The following is a 25219-nucleotide window of genomic DNA, read 5'->3' as shown; positions in this document are numbered from 1 at the left end:
AAGTGTTTAACATATGTGCCTGATCCTGCAAGTACTTAAGCAAGTGAATTACTTTACTCATGTGTCTATTCTCCAACTGAGTTAAATGGACTACTCACTCACAAACTTAATAGTTCACATGAATAGGCAGCAAACATATATTTTGGTACTTATGGACTGTTCAAGGTATACAGAAACTATACTGGAGCCCTTAATGTGGTGAATAATAGGAAAAAATAGCAAACATTTTATTTTTTAAAAAATCTTAGATTTATCAGATATATTATTACATCTTGCATATTATATTTTTATTATGATCATGTAATTTGTGAATAATTTGCCCAGCTCTCTACAGTTGGTCAAATTATAAAAAGTGTGATTAATTTATTTTAAAAGTATCACAAAATTCACGGAATGCATTATTATTATTAGACCTCTTAGCTGATCAACACGATGTGAAATTGGTGTGACCTGACTATGCTAAAAGAAAGTGAGTCTGATATTGAAGTTCTTACTCCAGGGAAACTCCCACTGAATCTGTTTGGGAATCTGTTTTGACCTGAGTAAGAGCTGTTGAGATAGGTCACGTCATCCAAGTCTGATTAAGATTAGAGGGATGCAATATGAATAAAAATACACTATATTTGTGGCAAAAGCCAAAATGGTTAAATTCTGGTGTTTTGAGAAGAGCGACACTATAAGAAAAAGATCTACTTTTTTGTGTTTACAAATCTACACCCTGTGTATATTCTTGAACATATGGCATTTGTAATGCAATTTGTAATGTAATGTACAATTTTCAGCAATAAAAATATTTTTAAAATTGGCCAGTTGAAAATGACTACAAATGGTAAAATGATTGTGTGTATTTGTGGGGACCATGATGAATTTGTGAGGTTTTGATTAAAACAAGCAACAACGTTCATTGTACCATTTCTTAAAAATAATTAAAAATTAATCAAAAGTATCAAAGAAGTGCTAATGTGAACCACAGGAAAAGCCACTAAAACACAAACCTTTGCCAGTCACTATTAACAAGTGGTATTTGAGATTTCACCAACAAATTTTACGCAACACTGAACTGTTTTCTTCCAAAAATTATAGACTCAAGTTGAAAAAAACTCTTTGAACTTGCCAAATTGTTTCAATCAAAATCCCTCTTCCCCCACCCAAAAAAATCTAAAAAAAATCAGTGTTTTGTTTCAATATTTTTAAACAAAATGTTTCAATTTTTTAATGCAAACAATGCTTTGTTTTAAATTTTATTTCAATTTTCTGTTTTGAAAAGGTAATCTCCCCCACCCTTCAAAAAATCTAATGAACAGAATGTTTCCTTTGACCTTAAATGAATTGTTTTGGAGGTTTCAATTTGCCAAAAAGGACAAAAAAAAACATTTGGGTCAACGCCAAAATAACTTTTTTTTTTTCAGTTTGGAAACCAAATCAAATAATTATTTATTCAGACAGCTCTATCTGAGATATCAGACTTATCTGTTATTTTTAATATAGAGAAACATAGTATTTTAGATACAACTGTATGATTACCAGTGGCGAATATTGACATTATAATGGTAATCACTGTACATATAGATATTAAGCATCTAATCAGAGTTTGGTGATTAAAGGTCCAAAAGCTTGCAAATGTGAGTAATTTTACTCACAAATGTAATATTGTTTAATATAATGGGTTTGCTTACATACACAACTCACCTTACTCAAATAAATGCCCACAGGATTGGGCCCTAAATTAACAATCACATAATCCTAGCCTTCTTTTATAGACAATCTGAATGTTTGATTTTCCAATAATAATCACAAAAGTAAATTCAACCTCCATTTTGGATGCAGAATAGAACTCGGTGACATTTTCCCAATTTATTTGCCAAAAAATGCAGTTTCAGCTTGACCAAAACTATTTGTGAATTCAAGTCAAATCCAGTGAATATTTTTAACCAAAAAATTTTTTTTATGTCAACATGTTTATTTTTGACATTTTAAAAATGAAACATTTGACTTTTCATTCTGAAATGGCATTTGAGAAATGTATCTAGGTTTATTTTTAAAAACCAAACCAAACAAACAAACAAACAAACAAATCCACCAAGCAAGCAAACAAACAAACTAATAATAATAAAAAAGCATAAACAACACCCAAAAGTGAAACAAAACAAAAAGAAAAAAAATTTGGGTCAAACAAAATTGTCTTTCCTTTCAAAATCTTTTTAACACACTCACAAGGCATGCATTTTCTTTAAAACAGAAAACATATTTGGGGCTTGAGGAGAACTTCATGAGTATGTTGTATTCAGACAGTTCCATCCAACATGGTAACCACAGATCATTAGTTGCATGTCAGTCCAGCTTGTCCCAAGATGATGTTTGACTGATTGGGTTGTTTTGTATCTAAAAACTGTTCTACTTAACCCCAAATGACAGCATTTAGCAATTACAGTTGACATTTTAGATTGCTGGTCAGGCTGCAATTAGAATATTGTAAAAAATATATATATTTTCCAGAAAACAGCTGCCGTGGGACTTGAGTAAGCAGTAATGTCTGATGGCTTGCACACGGGACTGGGGATATGATTTCCAAAAGTACCTGTGCCTCATTTTCAAAGTGACTTAGGCACTTAAAAGCCACAGTGTAACTGAAATTCAATGGAACTTAAGATCCTAAGTCACTTTCAAAAATGGGGAGAGGGTATTTCTGAAAATTTTGCTGTGACAATCATATACTCAGATGTCTAATCTTGGCTCTGAGCCTAACTTCACACGTTGCCTTGGCAAAGTCCCAAGAGTCCCAAAACTCTTTACCTTAATTTCCCTTTCTATAGAACAATGATAATTACCCATCTCACAGGGATGTTGTAATGATTAGTTAGTTAATGAGCCCAATTCTGCTCACCTTTCTCTCCCAAGTAATTCCATCAAAGTTATTAGCAGAAGTCACATACGCTCATATTTGACATTTGGGCTCCATCCTAGAAAATTCTGAGTACTGTACTTTAGCCCCAATCCGAAAAAGCACTTAAACATGGCCTTGCTGAGTCACTACTAGGGTGCTCAGCACTTTTCAGGATCGAGCCCAATATTTGAATGATGGAAAGCAACATAGATAACCAGTGATGATATTATTATTATTACTTACTTCATGCCCAATCTAATAAAATGCTGAATTTTACTCCTGCAAAGTCCTGAATGCCTTCAACTGAGCAGCTTCAAAGAAAGTTGAGGGCTCTCAGTATTTGCAGTAGATTATAAGCATCACATAGATTTGGGCTCTGTATATAAGGAAAATAAAAACAATAGAACTTAAAGATATTTATTAAAAGAAGGGAAGGGGGGAAAAGAGAAAAAATATAATTATATAGGCAAGAAGCAATGTTTTTATTTCTGATTTCTAATTTTAGGAACTTTTTTTCTGGACTCCTACACAAATATGAGCTTTGTTCAATTTGGAGAGCTTTTGTTACAACATACTGTATGTATTTAAATGAAATTCCCAGAAAGGAAACCATTTTTCCTTATTCTGTATCAAAATAATTAAATGCATCACTGGTGATCTCAAACATGTCTCCCCACAGCATCCCAGCTTGTTTCATAATGAATCACATCTGATCCCAAAGTGACCATACTGAAAAAAACCCTGTTAGGAAATTAACTGCAGGCCAGGGAGTGGTAGTAATCATACAACCAGACAAGACCACAGCTGCCCAGCTTCAGCTTAGCTATATAAACCTTTTTCCTGAACAAACTAGCAAGTTCTTCCTACCGAATGAAGCTTCTGATAGAGGCCACACGCATTGCATACATATCCACCATTTGCATTCTTTCGCCAGAGAGAGGTCTTTGTGGTGAGGCAATTGGCACAAAAAACTCCTGAGCCTCTACGTCTCTGAAACAGGAAGAAAAAAAAAAGATAGGTCAAAGGTGAGTCACATGATCTGCGGAGTTAGGACAAATCAACACAAGCGTTTTGTCTCTAGACTGGCAACAATGACAGTATAAAACCACCCTGCCCATAATGAGGTCAGGTTCAATTGTGCTTAATAGTCACCACTGATTTTCATTATAATTAACCCTACAGTGATGGATGAGGTGTGTGAAACACCAAAGCCTTTTCAGAATAACAGCTTTAACTTTTTGAACTTTAGATTTTGGGACTTTAATGTTGGTTTCTAAATGCTGAATTCTGAAATACACTCTTTTGAACCTGACAGAGAACACACTGCAAAGCTTTGCTGTTTTTTTCACTGCGCTTCCATTGCAAACCATTTTTTTTTTGGTTTGTTTTATTTCAAAGTGAGATCAGCAACAAGTCTAAAAATACATCATTTCCAATTAATTCCAGTTTGCATCTGCTCATACCAGTTCCTGTAACAGAGCTTATACTTCATTAACAGACTGCATGCCTTTCAATTACAGTCTTTCCCCACTTAATTCTAAAATCTACATATACTGCCACATATTTCCCACAGCCAGCTGAGAAGCAGGAGTAACCTCTGCCAAACAAATAAGAGTACAGTGATACTAATGATACATCTTTTGAACTTCATCCGAAACCCAGACAACACGGTCTCATCAATGGATTGATTAATTTCTTTTATTTTAGTCAGGCAAAGAAAGACATGGCACAGTTCCTCCAAATACAAATTGATTTTTAACCAGGCTGAGCGCTGCATTCATCAACTTTAATAATGATCCAAGAATATTTAGAAATAGACACGTTTATGAGTATTGCTTGTTACATTTTTTCTATGGAATAATGATTTCATTAAACTTCTCATTTAAACAAAAGTAAGGCTGTGTTTGTGGGCACAAATACTAACAAGCAGAAAATGGAATTCTTTAGCTGAAAAAAAATCTGAATTTCAACTCTGCTCCCCACTTGCAAAGAAAAGAATTTAATAAGAAGTTTTCATCTCAGATAAGAATGGATTGGTATGGGGGAGAATAGTCTGGGTGAAAACTAATTTCATTATAAATTAAAAATTACTAATACTATAACTCAAAATTTCAGGGTTTCATAAAATTTAAGTAATTTATTTAACTTTAATCCATACTGTGGAAGAGTGGTATTCATGCCAAAAAAATACAATGGTTATAATTGTACTCTGATACATTTCAAATGGAAAGCTTTCTGCAGACATAATTTTGGCTTCAAGACTGGAACACTTTCTTGGCATTGAAAGGGCATTTGATTCATCGGGTGTTTCACAATGTATCACTAAAAAGACCTGGTGAGCAGCCAGTTCCCTATAGGGTAATTTTTCCATCCAGATGCAAGTGCTATCAGAGGCCCTCGTCAGCTAAACTAATTATGATCTTGCATTTGCTGATGCCTGCTCACTCCAACGTTCGACATCCTCCATTAATCATCAATACAAGGAAAATGAATGAAACGTAAAGAAACGAGGACCGGTAAACTGCACAGCCATAAAAATCTGAAATGAGTGCAATAATTTAACAAGATTGGGGAAATGTTTTTAGTGAGCACAAAGTCAGGCGAACAATTGCCCTTTTAAACCAAGAACACAATTTTGTTAGTATAGCAGATTGTGCTATTTTAAGGTGATATAATCAAATCTAGACCGTTATCGAGATAATCTCTCTTTCACCCCCTCACATAATTCCCTTACTCCTTCCCCTAAATCAGAATCAGCTTTTTCTAAATCTGGATGCTACAAGTCCAAACTGTATATGACAGAGTTCAGCATGCACTCAATTTAGTGCATTTGTTAAATGTAATCCATGTTGGGAACGCATTTTTACCTAATAAGTAAATAACTGAAGCGTCTCATTTCTTTTGTGGCTACCCAGCCAGCTTATCTTTGCCAAACTTCACCTGGCTGCCAAATTATTTTCCTTAGGGTGTAATAAAAGTTTCACTAACCTAACCCCAATTTGGTCCATATGAAGGTTTCTAAATCAAAACAACTTTATATGGCCAGGATGCAGATTCTATCACGGAGCCACTCTGTTATTCCTAGTGTTTCCTCCTTGAGAGTAGAAGTTCTTGCTGTGGTGTATTAAAGAAGGTGGAGTATTAATTTGAGTGAGTCTATCCACCCTTTTCACTGTTCTGTGCCTGACGGCTGCATACAGCAAAATACCCTCTAACAAGGTAATGGAAGACATAATAAATATAAAATTATGACAAGGTAACCCAGGCTGTAGCATGTCCAAATAGCTTGCTCACATATGTGAATGATGGAACCGAAGGTGCACAGAACTCATGGAAAATTTACATCCTACCCCTTTGTTAGGCTCTATGACATTAGTGTAGCATAGCATTGCTCAAAAGAGTAATTTTAATTAATTTTAATAAAGAAGGAAGGTCCTGCCTAGGCTGTACATTAATTCCCACAAAAGAAGATCGTGCTTAGTTTTGAGTAAGTTCCCAAAACTATGGAAAACAGAATCACAAAAGTTATATCTCTGCTGACTCGGTAAATACATTTTTAAAAATATTTTTTGAGATTTTCAAAGCAGTTCAGGGGATTCAGCCACACATCTGCCACCATAATTCATTGAAGATATGTGGATACATTCCCTGCACTGATCTGAAAATTCCAATTACTGCCTTTAATTCATTTAGCTTATTTTTTTACATCTTATTTCTATGTCACTTTCAGTTCATAGTAAGATAATCAGAGATAATCTTCCTTCCATCTGAGGATCTCAGTGTGCTTTAGGAGCATTAATGAATTAAATCTCATAACATCCCCACAAGGCAGGTAAAAAAATATTATACCTATTTTTTTTTGAAGCAGACACACAGAAATTTTAAGTTGACTTGTTTGAGGTCACTTAGGAAGACTGTGGCAGAATCAAAACTCCTGACTCCCAGTTCTATTAACCAGAAAACATCCTTCCTCTCAAAGTATAACCAAGTATAATGCTCACGTCTTGTGAGAAACCAAGGGAGCTATTTTTATAAGCGTACATTTGTTTACCTTAAAAACATCATTGTTATGTAGTTTCCTTCTCCTAATGAAAGCAGTCTTTTAACAAAGAAAATATAAAAGTATCCTTTTTGCTCTCTCCAAATAGTTTCTGTGATATTTAAAGTTTTACGAAGGCTGATGTCCAGCACAGATTATCAAAAATATTTATTCTGTGTAACTTTTGTTTTTAACCCATATGTATTTTTATGGATTGAGCCAGCCTAGTTTTTACTCTACAACCTTTGTGTTCGCTAGTAACTTCCAGTGATGATGGCAAATTCATGGATCCTTTTTCTATGTCCTTTGTTAAGGAGCAGTCATTATGGTCCCAGGTCAGCAAAGCATATAGGTACTTAAGTTCATCCCTCTTCAGCAAAGCACTTATGTACATCCTTATGGCCCTCTAACTTAAATAAGACTTATGCATGTGCTCAAGTGCTTTGGTGAATATTGGCCTATGGCAGTAATTAATAGAAATTTGTTAGATTTTTTGGGCTTTCGTTCACATGAACACATACACTATCATAGCCACAACAGTGTCACAACAGCAGCCCAGGAAAATTACAGTGACATAACCAGTCATAATAGGGTTTGACCCACAGACAAAATGGTCTAATTCTTCAAACAATGCCACTAGTACTAATTGGAGTTATCCATGTAAATGTCCTTCCTGGGAGAATAAACCCAAAGGGTGTAAATAACTAAAATATGTGTCTACTCAGTCAATCTTCAGTCGTCTGGATCCTTATAAATGCTATATAGTAATCACAAATCCTGAAGGGACCACTATAGTTAGGAGTCTGTCACTGTTTCCATTCCAGTTCCTAGATTTGGGTGTTTAATATCTCGGTTGTCTCAAATCACATAGGGCTGAAACTTGGCACACAGGTTTGTCAGCCCAGATGTTGCTATTTTTTTGTACTGAAAACTTTATTTAAATCTGTTCAGCTGTTTATAATATGGAGACCGGCCAAAAATGAAAAAAAAAAACCCCTCTGGTTTTTAGAAACATTTTGACAAATCTAGGGCTGTAAAGGCTTAGTTTTAGAAAAAAGAAAAACATCTTCAACTCTGACTAGCAGCAAGGCATCCACATGGGTTATTATTTTGGGGGGAAAGGGAAAATAATTTTATACAATTAAACTATGAAAGTTTGTAATTAGTCACTGAGCATGTGCACTAGATCACTCTTTCTAACTGTTTTCTATGAATAGGAACCATATTGAAACCATGTAATTGCATAACATCCCTTGATATGAAGATTATTTACTCACATTTTTTATGGTTTCATATCTTGGCCGTTTTAAATCAAATCAGTCTGAAACTTGGCATAGATGTTGTCAAGCCTGAATTTCCCCCAAATATTTTTTTATCTCCTTAAGCTATTCTTCAGTTTCCAATACTTTCTTTAAAACAGTTATCAGTAATTTTTAATAAACAATATACAATATCAAATGAATAGTCCCAGTGCATTCATTAGGAGTATTTGCAGAATCAGGTCCTTGTTTTAGAAGAGTAATAATGCACATTTAATAGTACTTTATAATTAAAAAAAAACAGTGCAGCTTAGTATAGTTTGTGATTAGAGCTTTGCAATTATTGTAGCAGTGTCACTATGCTTTATGCTTGTTACACAAGCACTTAAAATATAATGAACCTATCCCATTTATGGGACTTAGCTTAGAAAGCACACTCCTTCCGCTCCCCCCCCCCCATAACAACATAGCCAAAACTACCGCTTAAGAACTTTGGGGCTTTAGCTAGCTAGACTAAGTAAGGGTTCTAATACTATTCGGGTACCAATGAAAGACATTCCTCCTTTCAAAATTCATGTCAAAGGATGCTTTTTAGAAACTCAAAAAGGCTCCACTGGCATCACGCAAACATTTTTCTTCCATCACCAGTCTTGGTTCTTGGACATAACAATACATGCCTGCTTTGCTGATTACTTTCACTTCTCCATCAGGCAATAATGAGGGATGATGCCTGAATGGGATTCTTTGACATTTCTGACTTTCTATTATGCTAGAAGTGGAACATACTGCAATCTGGTTCCAGAAGACAAGGCACACAGAAATCATAAATAGTAGCACAGGATGAGTGCCTGGGTGGTGAGGCTGTATGATACTCTCCTCCATTAGGGATAAAAGACGGAACCTTTCAGCCCTAAAATATTTGACTGCATGCTCACTGCACAATTTACACACTTTCCTAAATTTGTTTGATCAAAACTGTTTCCCCTTTCAAACTTATGAAAGCTACCGCACATCATCAAGGGTTCTGTCCATATGTAATTTTTCAAATTTTAGTTGCCATGTTTACAAGTTAAAAAAATAAATTGTTTTTTTTCTGTGTCTTCATAACTCAAAAGAATCACCATCAAGAATAGACCAGAGAAAATTTCAGCCCCAGAGTTTTTTTCAAAAAGATACAAATCTGAAAAGGGAATTAAAATGGAAATTGTTTTCAACTTTAATTAGGAGTTACCAATCATCTCCTGAAGACATGTCAAAGTGCCAAATCAAAACTCCTCAAATATAAAATACCTACTCTCAGGTACAACAGTAGGAATTACTTATTTTGAAAATGTGTGGCAGAGGGGGGAAAAGGAGAGAAATGCCAAGAGAGAAGTTAATATTACATGCATAATTCACACTAAAAGTTTAATAGAATTTTTGATGGCTTGATGCGACAATATCTTTCAACTTCTGACAACACACTTTGCATTGACAACTATTAACTACAGGAATCAATTCTTAGGGAAAAGCAAAATTCAGCAGAAGTATAGAAAGATCAGAGATTTTTTATAAAAAAAAATAAACATTAATATCAGAGCAGCCTTTGGAAACTCTACTCTTCCATTCCCCTGGGGAAATAAATATTTTGATGTGCAAGTAAAATACATTTCAGTTTTTTATAGCATCATAAAAGAAAGCGAGTAGATTTTGTACCAGGGTTGGTAACATATTTTGTAAGATGTCTCTAAAGATACAGTACCTTTCACTAGCGCAAAAATAAATAAATACAACCTGGCAGTCCACCTCTCAGTTAAAACAACAATAACAAAAGTGTACTGAAATAGCCTACAATACTAAGATTTCACTACCGTTACAACTAGAGAACATTTGCCAGTCAAATCAAGAGGAAAATAAACAAGCACACAAACCAGATATGTAACTAATAGTAAGCACATTTGTTGTATCCTTCATCCATTCCCAATTCCTCACCCTTTCTTTACTGTCTTACCCTGCCAAATGATATTTAATCTTCATCTTTACCCAGGAAGATGCTGGTGCCCGGCAGTTATAGTCTAAGCGCTACAGGCTGGAACTGATCATTATTTAATTATTGGTTAAGAGCTATACAGAGCTATGTGATTGCATACAGAATCATAATAACACGTTCTGTGATGCATTATTACCTTTTCCCTATTGCATTTAAGCACTAACCTGTGACATTCTGGAGTGTGCAGTGTCTCTTCCTGGCAATGCAAATTACAGAGGAATAACTGTAATTTCAAATCTTCCCCCAAGATAATACCGTGTGGACTGACATAAAAAACTATGGAGACATTTGTGCGGATTGTAAATTCTTTGGCACTGAAGCTATTTTCTTATTAATTATGTGTGTGTACAGTGCACAGATAAGCTATTAGAAGTACTTTCAATTGGAGACATTTGATAGCATAGTTTACAATGAGTTAAATGATTAACTGATGAAGCATTGTTTTAAACAAGAGCGGTTTCTTAAAACTGCTATTTTAACTAGATGTGAAAAGCTTTTGGGGGCCTGATCCTGCAAGCTGTTGAGCAGACTTAACTCCTCCTGCTACAGCTACTAAAATATGATATGGGCCTGTTCGGGCAGAGTTTTGCCATTGACTTAAATGGCAGGAGGATTCAGTTCTCCGTGCAGGTAAATCTAATTTCTATTTTTAAAGGTTTTAATAACACTATTTAAAAAATTTATGCCGGAATCCTGAATTTTCTTAACAATAATGATATCATTTTGTAATGACTGAAATCTATTCACGAGGGGAAAAAAATCCTTCTTCAATAACTCACCAAGTCAATTACACAGGAAAGTACTGTAATAGGCTGTCTCCCATCAACTAGCTCACGTACACGACTTCCTTTTCAATTACCAACTTGTCTGCATTGCCATCTGTAAAAACGAACACATACCTTGTGCTGCCAGTTTCTGCTCTTGCACTTCCATTAGTGGAACTGGCTGCAGCTGCTCAAGAAGAAAGCACTGATTGTCTTTTTTTCCTAAAGCTTAGTTCTATTTTTCTCCCTACCATGCACATATCAACTCAAGATAATGCATTGTCTTTACCAGGGTGCACTCAGAAATACTAAGGTCCTGTTTAATTTGTGATCTGTTTTTTCTTCATCAGAGTATACCGTAGCAGAACTACCGAGGAGCCTCTATCAGTCTCTCCATCACCTTTAATACATTCGCACCAGAACAGATTTTATCAGTAGCTCAGTAACCGTTACAAAAATAACTACGTGCTACTGACTAGGCATTTTCACACATTTCAAAACCTTATTGAAAAGAGCACTGCAGCTGTTTTTCAATTAATATTTAAGGACCAATGGAAAATAAAAGTAATTAATTTTAGGATTAATAAAATTACATGTGCAAAATATTGAGTATAATATACTAGGATAGAACAGATAATCACTCTGTGTGTGTGTGACACAGAGTGAAAGCAAGAGAGAGAGCATGTGTGTGCTCTGTCTCTCACCCCAAATACTGACTATAAACTTCTCCCCACTAATGATTTGCTGAAAAGAAATCATGCTCTATTACATTTCTGAACTACTGCCTAAAAATCAACCATTAGTTCACACAGATTACTGCTTCTTGTGTTATTCCTTGTGTTTTGTGGCTGCTGCAGCATAAGCATACTAAGAAATCTCCAGATGAGATTTACATCCTTTATATTAGTTAACAAATTTTTAAAAATAACACCAGAAAGAGTGTAATACAACAAATACAACAGTTATTTATTTTCAAGCAACAACTGTATAAATTATCTTCAGTACCAGTCCTAGACTGGAAATAGTTCCTACACTTTAATTTCTTTAGGGCTAGATCAAAATGTTCAACCTGGGGTGTTTAAAGTTGGGACTGTACATCTATAATTAGGCACTTATATAAATGGACACATTTCCTAAGGTGCAGAGTTTTGTCAGTTGAACCATTTATTTAGACGTCTAAATGTGGAGTTAGGTGCCTAAATTAGGCACCAATATTTGAAAATTTGGGCATAAATACATGGGCAAAGACTCTTCATTTATCTCATGAAATAATTGCATTGGTCAAATGAACCAATAAAAGTGTAGGAACGATCTGTCCATATTTTTTTTAGTTTTGAAGGACTGCAGTAGCAGCCAGCAGACATTTGCAGAGCTTATGTGGTAATAATGTGGTAGTTATTGAAGACCCAATCCTGCAATCACTTCATGCTACAATGAGAGTTTCAAGCTTGAAGCTGCTGGAGTTCCTGCATCTCACCTACTGGTGTCAGATTCCCACTTCCACAGAAACGGACACCACATGGGCAAGATACGTTTTCGTTTTTTAAAACACATTAAAAAGCATTCCCTGACCTTATTAAAGTCTATTTGATCTCTGTTAATCGAGAATGGATTGCAAAGCACTGCTCCCTCTAATAGGCAGGTTTTGAGAGTAAGAACTCTCACTTGCAGATTTCAGACACCAGCTTCCAAAACCAGAGATGGAAAAGCTCTTAAGGGGTAACATTTTCAAAAGCCACTAAGTGACTTAGAATCCTCAGTTCCATTGACTGTAGATGAGACTTAACCTTCTGATTCACTTAGGTGCTTTGACAATGTTACCCAAAGTCTGTCAATTAAATCTGAAAATATTTACAATTTTACTTTTTGAAATGATTTTCTAAAGTGTATCCTCACCCTTAATCCAATTTTAAGACATTCTTTAGGGCAGTGAGGAAAATTTTAAAAAGGCACAAAGGGTAGGGAGATGTCTGATTTGCTATTGCAGATCAATGGGAGTAACTTGCCTAACTGACACTTGAAAAATCTTTCCTGCTATTTGTAATGTTAAAACATTTAATTTCTTAAAAACAACAACAAAACACTTCACATAGGGCAGTTATACTACATGCACTTCTTGAGGAGTTAAAGGAAATACCCCTTCAGTCTGATGACCCCCAATCTCCTTGAGGCATACTGGTATTAGAATCAGATCCACATCCCATTGAAATCAATGGGAGTCTGCCCATTGATTTCATTTAGCTTTGGATCAGGTCTTTATTGCAAGCCTTGTCATGTGCTAGTGCTACAGTGGTTTCCATTAAAAAAAAAACAAAATGTACCAACCAATATGACTCAATTACCATAGTTATTTCCTATTGTAAGCTCAGGGAGTACCTGTGGTATCCCAGATACCACAGTGTAGTAAATTGTGGAAAGTGATGGCCTTTTAATAGTGACCTGCCCGTTTTCATCTGATCCAATCCATCTCAACTAGTTCCAGAGATAAAAAGATAATATGGCACCAAACTTAAGTGGTTAGATCTAGCCTATTCATCTTTTTAAGCCCCATGATCCTACCTTAAGCAAAATAATAGATTTAGGGATGCTTTTTATATTTTATATTCTTATACCTATTCCCCCTTTAAATAAACTCTTCCCTTTTTAACTTAAACTTTCTTTAATATGTTATGGTTTTGGATCAGATATAGAGGTTTTTCCTTCTTTGTATTTGGATAGTATAATGTTATTAAAATAGAAACTTATCGGGTTCGAAACCATTTCCACTATAGATTATGTACAGGTGATAAATTATTTACAAAAGGCCTTCCCTATTCTCTACAATCAAAAGGAAATATATTGGGAATGGTTAAGAAAAGATTAATAAAACATCAGCTATAAGGTCTACAACAATTACAAGGTATGTCCCCATCCCCAGTTCAGATTTAAATGCATATTGTTTTGTTGCAGAATTAATTTAGGGTATTCTGTGGTTTTACTTATAAATACAAAGAAGAGAAGGAAAAAGAACAATTTCCCTACCATTATGGAGACATTTCTTCTTGAGCACTTCCCATCCCTTCCTTTAACAATCCAGGACTTTGGAACAAGTGAAAAGAGCAAGTTCTATTCATGACACAGGATGTGTTGTGAATTTTAGGCCGATACAGATGTACAGACCTTCAGTCTGATAGGATATATTCAGTAAAGGTGTTAGATCAATACTGAGTCACAGACTATTAACTAAAGACTTTTGAAAATCTATGACATAGTATAGGACACTGTACAAAAACTGATAGTTTATCATGAAATCTTAGCATTAATAGATCTGCAAAAACCACAAAAGCAAAACTCCAGGGGTTAGTATTAAGAGGGAAAATCCCTAGATTCCCCATCAAGTTTGGTCCCGTAGAGGTAGCAATGTTTGTAATTATTTGAATCATTTGAATGATCACCTTGAATTATTTGTCCAGAAACACAATTCATAGCAAAAAATTTGGGACAGACCTACTGCATAGTAAAAGAGAACATTTATTTTGTTAACATATCCAAGTAATAATTTGAGGTTCCTCTTCCTGTTGCTGTGCTATGGATTTGTGTTTAATGTGTCCAGTGTATTTTTATTCACAAACATATTCACACAAAAACATGAGAATATAGCTACAGACAAATTATTTTTATTTTATTTTCAGACAAATATGTTTCCAATGTCTCTGGTCTAATTGCTACTTTCCCTTTAACATTAAAAGAAAGGGGCACCCTCTTAACTTGCTCAAGGCAGCAGTTTCAAAGTTCACATAGTTAGAGTCCCTTCTTACCGCATATAGCCTGAACTGCACTGAAATGATTGTTTTTAATTCCAGTTGGCACTGTAAGCCTATTGCTGGCACCAGTCACCATTCTATTAAATGAAAACACTGGAATGCGTTACCTAGGGAGGTGGTAGAATCTCCTTCCTTAGAGGTTTTTAAGGTCAGGCTTGACAAAGCCCTGGCTGGGATGATTTAACTGGGACTTGGTCCTGCTTTGAGCAGGGGGTTGGACTAGATGACCTTCTGGGGTCCCTTCCAACCCTGATATTCTATGATTCTATGATTCTATGATTCTATGAAATGGCATCAGTTTGACATCAGCAATATGGGAACCAAATGTAAGAAACCGAGAGTGCTTTTTCCATTGTGAGTTCTTAACATATAGGGTGAAATTTACCTGCGGAGTGTCAGAGTAATCAGGCTTTATTTGGGAAAAACATAAGGGATTGGGAAGGTAAGATGGGACCATGAGGTACAAAGCAAGCCTTCCTCCATTGCCAGAGCTAATTTACCCTACACTCTTTCTGAGGTACCACTAAGGCTGCTTAAATGAAGTTGCCTGGGAAGCAATGCATTGTAAATGCATTCAGTGCCCTTGCTAAAGCAAATGTAGAACAGCAACTCATCAACATAATTTTCATGGTAGGTAAATATTATTGCATCCATTCTACAAGTGGAGAAGCAAATGTGCAGAGATTGATATGACTTGCCTAAGGCCAGCGGCGGAGCAGAAATTAGAACTCAAAACGAACTCCTAGGTCCTGTCCCCTGATAGTTCACTAGACTATGCTGCTTTGGTTTGTGTACAACACTTTTGTGGCTTCCAGTTCTATACACTAAGCTTCCAAACTACTGGTGCCACAAATGATATGATGTCACCCTGCAGCCTGACCACTGCTATTACCAGAAGGCTCAGAAATACCAGTTTGAAATTAAAATGTTAGTCCTTGAACTTCCCATGCAGCTAATGTGTGGGCAAAATGGCTGCAACTTCTCATTAAGAGGCTATATTAAAAATAATTTCTGTTGTACTGGTGAAGCCATGGCTTTGATCCTCTTAAGAATTTCCTTTTAAATTTGATTCAGTTTTCCTTAGCAATGAATGTCAAATTTCTCTCACTCTGTTTGTATATTTATTATCCGGTTAAATCCTCTTGGCTGACAGAAGAGGTACTCAGGACAGGAATATATTTACAAACTGCAAGTCTGATATTTAATCAATATGCTCAGAATTTTCTCCCTGGGGGGAAAACCAAACCAAACACCCTCAGCCCCTCCAAACTCTGCAAATCTTTGCCAAATGTCTTCTTTGAGGGACTGAACAGGGAAAAGCTCTGTTCTCTTGAAATGTTACAAAAGAAACATGTATTGCTGTCTATGCTGTGAAATAGGCTTTCGCACCTTGTGTCCAGTAAGGTAAATATAGGTCTGGCTATGAAAACTATATCATTTCCTTGCAATAAAATTGGCAGAAGGGTGTGAAGAGCATGGGAGACAATACAAGGTTCACACTGTGACAAACGCTCCACCCAGCAAATAGGGTTTTGGGAAGGCCAACACCACCCATCAATGGCAAACATCCTTAACGCCTGGCTAAGTCAGCCAGGACATGTTGCAGACACAGCACCGTTGCTCTTGTGAATAACCTCTTATCCATTGACATATGAATGCATGTGGCAGATATGGGTTTTTATGGGAAAAGATCATTTTAAAATCAAGTCACTTGTACTGATGAGAAATGTTAACTCTCCGAGTGGTTATACTTCAGATTAATTCCTGTCATCAGCCACTAGGGACATTATGTGCCTGCCTTCTTTTATTACGAGCACTCCTGAACTAATGGGCAATGTTCAGAAGGTACTGGACAGCAGCAGCAAAGTTAAACAAAGTTTCTTTGCTGTATGTTCAACAGAGTTTTGTTTTGGGTTTAATTCAACTTTAACTTCCTTTGCCCAACAAAGAGGCAAATCCTGCCCTATTTTATACCCAATGGAATCTCATTTATTTTGGTGTAGTTGCATGAAGTGAAGGCACAATCTGGCCCAAAGTTGGTAGAAAAAAAAAGAATCCAACCCTACATAGTGTGTCTCATTCCATGATTTTTGCCCTACTGCTTTTAAACTAAGGGACAAAACAAGTCTCTTTATTCCGTATTTGTAATATTAAACGTTTCTTCAATATTGTCGTACATATCTCAGCTTAAATCCATTGAGAGTCTCATTTTTACTAGAACTGTTTAATGATTAATGATCTTGTTATGAAACAGTCTTGTAGCTTTCTTACAGAATATTGCATTCTACCTAAAAACTTGGTCTTGCGTGTTAATTACTGGCAGATTGTAGAGAACAGGCAATTTCACAAATTTGAATATGTCATCTTTAAGTCATGTTCAATTTTAAAAAAATCTGTGGCTCAATTTTGAAGCATTAAAGTACAAGTTTTAATGAGTGCGTGCACACATACCGACACACATTATGCAATTAAATATTTCATACTCCTTCACAATGCACTGTCCTCTCTTCAATCCAGGATAAGAACATAAGAACGGCCATACTGGGTCAGACCAAAGGTCCATCTAGCCCAGTATCCCGTCTTCAACCGTGGCCAATGCCTGGTGCTCCAGAGTGAATGTACTGGACATGTAATCATCATGTGATCCATCCCCTGTCGTCCATTCCCGGCTTCTGGCAAACAGAAGCTAGAGACACAGTTTTATTAATAACAAGAGATCAAATCAGTTGAAAAATGAGGAATGGGGATAGAACTGCTCTGCCTGTTAACTTTTAATGATGGCCACTAACTCAGGGCCAGACGTATATCCTTACTCATGCTGAATAGCACCAGAAGCAGCCCCATTTGAAGTAAATGGTACTACAGTGGAATAAGATACCACTGAACTGGGGTAAAAGTGTTAGAATTTGGCTTTAACAGATCTCATTATTTTAATTTACCCAATCATGGAGAATTAGAAAAGAAAGCTCAGTATTCATCAGTCTACACAGGAGCCTTACCCCCTGTTTTTCCTGCATTTACGTGACACTCTGCTACTCTGTATGGAATGACTAATTGCCGGGAAAGCTGCTACACATTAGATGTAGATCTCTGGATGTTCTGGTACCTTTGAAACATACAACTGATTTCATTATGCACAAAAACCATTAATACGTTTTGCATGAATTTCTGTGCTTTCCATGGTGCAGTAAGTGGGGACAAAGGGAGAGGACATACTTGCGTTGTATTTTAAGTTTTTGCCAGATTTCAGAATAATTCTAATAAAGTATTAAATGATATACTTCTCTGCCTATCTCACTTTTTTTCATTTCATCAATCAATCAGAGGAGAGGAAGGAAATGTGGGTGCTATGGACAGCTACAGTGTTCAAATGAGATAAAGAAGTTGATACACAATAGTTGGCAATATTAAAGAAAATGGCTAACATTAACTAGGTTTATTTTTACTTTATTTAAATAAAAAGTCTTCAAGAGAAAAACTTTTCCAATTTGGTCTCAGCCAATTTTAGGCCACACTGAATGTAAAATAAACTATTATTTAATCAGATTCAGGCATATTAGTCTCACTCCTGCTGACAACTTCAATTAGAATATTTTTGCTTCATACAAAGAAAAAAAAAGCACTCATGATCTTTAAACTACTATGGCTTCTGCAGAACATCTGGTTACAATTTTTGAGATATCCAACCATCAAACTTCTATCTCCATGAAACAGTTTACTCAAGATTTGTTTTAATTATCCTGCATTGCAAGCTTCATATGGCTTTGAAAAGGGAGTGATGGGATCACTCAGATGTTTTCAGATGCAAACATATTCAAAAGGATCATAGGGAGTGATCACATTTACACAAAGAGAAGAGATTTTTATACAACTGCAAAAGTAAGTTTATTTATCAATGCCAAGAAACAAGTGTTACTTTAATTGTATGTTCCTCCCACCTACCCATCTTGTCTTGTGCATTTCGCAATTTCAGCTGTTTTTGTTTGGTCCTACCCAAGCTTCATTTTCAACTTCACTTGTAGCAATGCAATTTTCAAGGAGTTACACCTTTTCTCCTTGTTTTGCCAAAGCCATCATGGACACGGTATGTTTCTAAAATTGTTGGTTTCAAACAGGAGATGAAGTAACAGAAACCACTTTAATGTGACCAAGCAGAGATTAAAAAATGAACTTGTACAGGGGCACAGTAAGGCACTCCTGCAACAAAAGTTATGCACATGCTGAATTGTAAACGTGTGAGTAATCTCATTGATTTTAACGGGACAAGTTACATGCATAAAGTTAAGCATGCACATAAACTTTTGCAGAACTGGGCCTAAAACAAAAATGAAGAAAATTGCTGCTAGAGTCTGGTTTGATGAAGTATATGTACCGTGCTCAGCTGAAGGGACAAAACTTCACTTTTGTAAGCCTGCAAAATGTTTGTGTGGTAAACCAAATCATCACTGGGGCGTCATTGCTAACTGAGATTATTAGTCTTTATGTGGTGGAATCAGTGTAAACTTTGGAGGACATGAAAATTCTTTATTCATTTATTTGCATTACACACACGGATTAAAGGCAAGGTAATGTGGAAACTTAAACTATTTATTTTATGAGGTAACTATTTTGAAATCCATTAAATGAAAATAATGAAAAATGGTCTCGTTATTCCTGTTTTCCAGTCAGCCAACATTTATCATTCCGAGTTAGCTCTTTCAGGAAAACTTAATATTTTTTCCTTTGAGACTCGCTTCAAAGTAGACTCATGGGGGAGTTATGGCATAGCTTATAAGTGTAATGCTATTTCTTAAGCCATGGCCCACACTTCAATCTTCTCTCCACAGCAGCTCAGAAGTAGTCGGCAGAAGGCGTAGTTGTGGGACTGCAACCCATAGCCTTAATCTTCTTGTGAATAGCTGAGCTCCATTGATCCAGGGAGAAGTGAAAGTATTTCTAAACCCAGGTCCCCTACATAGAAGCTTAATTTGTCTCTACTTTGCTACTGGGACAATCTATTTTAATACTCAGGGAGTAAAATTCACCCCGTGGAGGGGGTGGAGCACAGGGTCTAAGCATATAGCTTTGCTCTTGTTCTGTAAGAGGCGAGGGACTCTTAAACTAAACCCCATCCTCCCACTGATCATTTCTGAGAATCAGTGAGGGCAAACCTCAGAAGACTATGTTTCCAATGAGAAAATCACCCCAAGGTTTGAATGCATGGCCTAACTGTGTCTGAACAAGCCAAATCTCTTGAATCTGTAAAACTGGGCAGGAAAGCCCTTGAACAAGCAATCACAAGATTTTGGATACTCTCGGCTTCCTTTGGGGCTGGTAGTATTGTGAAAACAGCTTCACTCACTGAAATTTGGCACTTGTCTTCCAGTAACAACCTGGAAATGGAGCATACAGAATATGCAAAAATCAGACAATATATTCATATTCTAAAGTTATCCAAACATTAGTGAATCTCAGGAGAGGCATGGTTTGCATTTTGGATGAAGGTTGAGATGAAGTCTTATTTTAGCCAAACTAGCTGTTTCATTCTTACTTTTAAAATTCACTCCAGCATAAAGGACTGGCAAAAAAAAAGACTATACAGCACTTAATGGATAAGAACCTATCCCTCCCTCACACCTTCAGTTCAGTTCAGTTCAGTTCCCACCACATCAGAAAGAGGTACATTTGTTGATCAGAGCACGGAAGCTTGTGCTGTCACTGGTTTTATTACCGTGCTACTGTGAATAAAGGATTTCAGTATTCAGTGTTCTAAATTTTTTAAATATATGAAGAAGAGTAAATTAATTTAAAATAAAAATCCATGCTCTTCAGTTTATTGTTCACGCACTTGCTTTCTTACACACATACACACACTCACATGCATACATGGCATGAACAATCAACCAAAAGATATGTTTTTAGTGTGGTGGGAATTAGCCACGAGTTCGATTAATGTTAATGGAAGTCGCGTGGCTAAATCCCTGTGCACCACTTTGGAAATTTACTTTAAAGTTTAAATATCATTAAGGTTGCAACACAAACCAACTAAGGCTAGGAAATGACATTTCATTAGTAACCCATTCTACTGTGAGTACTTTAGATACCTATTGCAGCATTTGTGGTATAGTAATGAACTGGCTAATGTGTATATATAGCACCACTATCTACTGGAGGGAAAATATGGTAAAATATATCCAAGCATGATGCATAGATCCTGCTATAGGCTGTGCTAGGTGACCTATTCCTTTTAATCACTGGGTAGAAGTCTGTGATTTTGGATTTGAAGATATCTTGAGCTCTCTTTCCGATAACACATAGAGTAATGATAGTGATATGTCTGTATTGTATATCATATATTAATATACAGTACTACCTAACACTGCAGAATGTAACACTGAGATATAATTGTGGGAGGAACGTATGGGAGTGGGAACAAGTAGCACCAGTTTTTGCCTAACCAAGCTGATCTGAAAGACAGTAAACTCTACAAGACTGTTTTCCATTTGAATAGTTTAAATCTTCCCACCTGTTTGTAATTATGAAAATTGCCTAGAATAGCTCAGTTAAAGACATTGGAATGTATGTAAATCTTCTCTTACTGTTGTAGAAGGATGGAAGTACCCATCTTTGTGACATGTTCCGCCATATACTGACCCTGCAGGGTCCACTGTAGTGTTCAGGCTATGGAGGTTTGTGGCCAATGATCTTCCACTTTAGGGTGACCAGATGTCCTGATTTTATAGGGACAGTCCCGATATTTGGGGCTTTGTCTTATATAGCGGCCTATTACCCCCCCACCCAGTCCCGATTTTTCACCTTTGCTGTCTGGTCACCCTATTCCACTTCTCCAAATTCATGGTGGAAGCCAGTGTAAATGATTGTAGAGATGGAGAGGAAATGGATGCAGGGATCTGACTCCTCCTGAAGCCAATGGGTAATCTTTTCACTGACTTTAATTTGTTAGACTAAGAATTAGTTAGGTTTAGTTAGATTAAAATCTGCAGGAACCTATTGTTTCCAGCTATGTGGTTTGGAAATTTTTGTAGGGCATTCCTAGAGTCACTACAGTTAGGGGAGCTCCAATTTCTATGAACCAAACAGTATTGACCATAATTGAAATACCTGAGATCATCCATGCAATTTCTATACCATCACCAGAAATAAATAAGATTACGCAGATTTAACAGAGCAGGTTTGGCCTTTTATGTTTTACTTCAGTTTCTGATATAAGCCTAGATAATTTAAACAGGAACAAAACTTAAGATATTTTATTGTAAATCTGTGTAGTTCAATATTTTGTGGTTGAATTTCAGATGAATGCTGCAGTCTTTGCTAACATTGTATGTGGGAAATAACATTGTTTTATTACTTTTATAACACACAAAAACAATGGAGGAGGAGATATTTTAAATTAAAAGGGTAACCTATTGTCATATGATTCATGTGTCCTTACTGCAAAAAAGATTTGGTACTCAACAGAAAATAAATTGGGCAATAAGTATTATATATTATTACATGTCCCTTTACATGAGAATTTTAAGTGACTACTGCAGGGCTGCCTGAATGTTACAAAGGGAAGAATTTGTCTCCTGATGAGTAAATAACATTATAAAGATAGTTCATTTTGGGGCATGTGAAATTTACAAGTGCACTAAGACAATTTAATAATGATCTGGGTTTCTTTAAAAAATTATTAACTGTCTCCTCTTCTTGCATAATTATTATTTAATGTTATTCTTTCTTAAAAAATGAATTAGATCTATGTACCTGCTTTTAGTATAACTCTTTTAGTATAACTCTTAGTGACTCTAGAGTACATAGGTGATACAATATGCCACTTATTCCCAATGACATAAAAGATGTTTGAAGATAGTAGTGGTCTTCAAGATGGCATAGCAATTGAGCCTGGTTAGGGTTTCCTTAATGTATATGTTTCATTTGTCACTTTCTTTCTTTGTGGATTATACACACAGATTCATCAAGACTTATGACACCTGGTTTTCATTTGCTGCATTTAATGCTTCTTTTCTAATCAGTTTTCATTGGTTTGGTGTTACATGTGGTGTCAAAATTAGATTTAATAACCCACGGAAAACAGAAACTAGAAATTCCCAGCTTCCTTATTCATTTAAAACTAAGACCCTTTTCACTTTCCTTTCATGCCTCTTATGTACTTTCCTTTCAAATATGCTGAATAACTGACTTACCACGACCACTCTTAACATAAAAGGAGTGAACAAAACAGTGTACATTTAACAAAGAAGAAAATATAGTTGTATGTTTAGGATCATTACTATAAAATGCATTTCACTTTAATTTATGTAAATTCTACTGATGAGAATAACACGAGCAAGACTGTTTCCTGTAGAACTACAAAATCTTTGTTAGGTTGTACAGTAGTGATGAGATGTTCTCATTTAAATTGTCCTCTACCTTGCTGCTTCACTTTACTTTTCTAAAATACATATCTCTTGAAATATTATCATTCTTTCTTTGTGTCATCAGCAAATGCCAAAAATAGAAAAAGAGAGATCTGATAAAGATAAAGCATGACACAAAAGTTTCATGGATAATTGCCTTCACATACCCAGTTCAGCTCTCATCTCTTCTAATTTGCCTCATTACCATACCTTAAGACAGACCAGCAGTCACTCAACCCCCGTTTTTTTTTCTGTCAAAACTATTACTGACAGGCAAATGGACAACACATGGACCATGAAAGCTATTCTAGACTATTCTTTTACAAGACTAGCCTCCAGCAGAAAACACATAATAGCTCATATATAAACTGTGTATCGTAAATACGCATATAGTGTGTGAATACCGTTCTACTCACTGCTTCAATATGAGTTAAACTAAAACATGTCTGAGAGCCATAAAAAACCTCTTCCCTCATACTATTACAATATTATTATTTCAATGGAATTATATCCGAGAGATCAGAAGACAGTACACCTTACAATTCCCAACTTTCAGTATGACTGATATATTGTATTTTATAACACTGGCCAGTTCACTGTTGCAGGGGAAAAAATCACTAGAGTGCTGTAAACTTTGCATTTGTTCACATAGTGCTGCATTTAGTACACCCATGGTATCCCAAGAAACCTTTTGTTTTTACAAACCATATACAAATGAAACGCTTCATCCAATGTTCTTATTTCTTTGAAATTAGGTCATAAAAATTATCCATAGAAACCTACAATAGTCCACAGGGGCTCAAGAAATATTTCAATATTAAACTTCACTGTCTATCAAAACATTATGGAACATACAGTAAAATGAGAAATTATTGAGACTCTTTACCATGTCACTTTTTTGTTTTCTTAGTTATATATTTATATATTTATATATAAAACTTCAGTTAAAGTGTAGTTTCTTATCAGTGCTGTGTCTTAAGACAATTTAAAATGTGGCATTATATATTAGGTCTGAAAATTTGGGTCTGATGTTTGAAACAAACAGAAAAATCCAATTTTTCTTTTTTTAGAATAATTTAATATTATAGTTTGGCATTTATAATGTTGCAAAAGAATCAAGGAAAGGAAAAATGACATTTCTGTGGCTTTAGCAATGCAATTTTTAATGCTTTCTGAGCCAATTTTAAAAGGCTGGATTTTAGAAAGTTACAGGTTTCTTTCTTTTCCAGACTGCTCTGCAACTTTTTAAATATAACCTTTTTCATGATTTTATTTTGCTTCTGCATGGTGAAAGCTGTGATGCAATCTCAATGGCAACAAAAATCGGGGAAATGGATTTTCTGCACTTTGCAGTTTGGGAAAACTAGCAGTCCATTCAGTGTGACCGAAAAATACCCTGAAGGCTAATATTTACTAAGCATGGCACACACACAGGAGTCTTGTTAAAAATCCACAACAATCTCTTATTGCAAACAAATCCAATAGGCTTGAGAACTGCTGCAACTGTCTGAGTAATGCTGATCCTGACAGTAGAAACTGCATTTTTACCAGTCTAACAGCTAGCTAGATGTCTGTTGGTCTCACACCAAGATTTCACAATTTCCATTTCTTCTCCTTAGTCTTTGCTATATATTCCTGAAATAACCTACTAGAGGGATGAACGGAATCAAATTAAGGCAAGGTTGATAGATTTGTATCCATTTAGTATTCAGACAATATAAATAAACAAAGGCTAACTACTTAACATGATCAGTCAAATAAAGCCATATGAAATTAATGTCTGGGCTACAGTTAGGCAGTTTAAGGGAAAGAAAGGGGGCAAAGTAGAACTCCCAAATAACAGGAAATACTTTCAACTTCACACATAACACTTTAAAATGCATTCCTCCCCTCACCAGCCCAATCAGAGATGCCAGCATAGAAAGTGATGAAAAACACCATCTACTGGAAGAGCAAAAAATTAAAACAAAATGCAGGAACTTTAGTATTTGAAAGGAATGCAATGCAAGTAGGGCAAACCATTACATTATGTACACATAGCA

The 25219-nt window shown here is 35.7% G+C and overlaps 1 protein-coding gene across 3 annotated transcripts in view; it reads right to left on the bottom strand.

Moving 5' to 3' along the window:
* Positions 1–25219, bottom strand: part of TRPS1 (transcriptional repressor GATA binding 1) — a 263286-nt gene that overhangs the window by 6389 nt on the left and 231678 nt on the right. For all 3 annotated transcript variants that reach the window (XM_038389249.2, XM_038389253.2, XM_038389250.2), the window contains one exon: positions 3752–3874. In XM_038389249.2, coding sequence (XP_038245177.1) covers positions 3752–3874 — 123 coding nt within the window. The remainder of the gene's footprint in view (positions 1–3751; positions 3875–25219) is intronic.

The sequence above is a fragment of the Dermochelys coriacea genome, chromosome 2 (assembly GCF_009764565.3).
Source record: "Dermochelys coriacea isolate rDerCor1 chromosome 2, rDerCor1.pri.v4, whole genome shotgun sequence".
Lineage (NCBI taxonomy): Eukaryota > Metazoa > Chordata > Testudines > Dermochelyidae > Dermochelys > Dermochelys coriacea.
The sequence above is the reverse complement of the archived record's forward strand: the minus strand, read 5'-3'. Positions and strand labels throughout refer to the sequence as shown.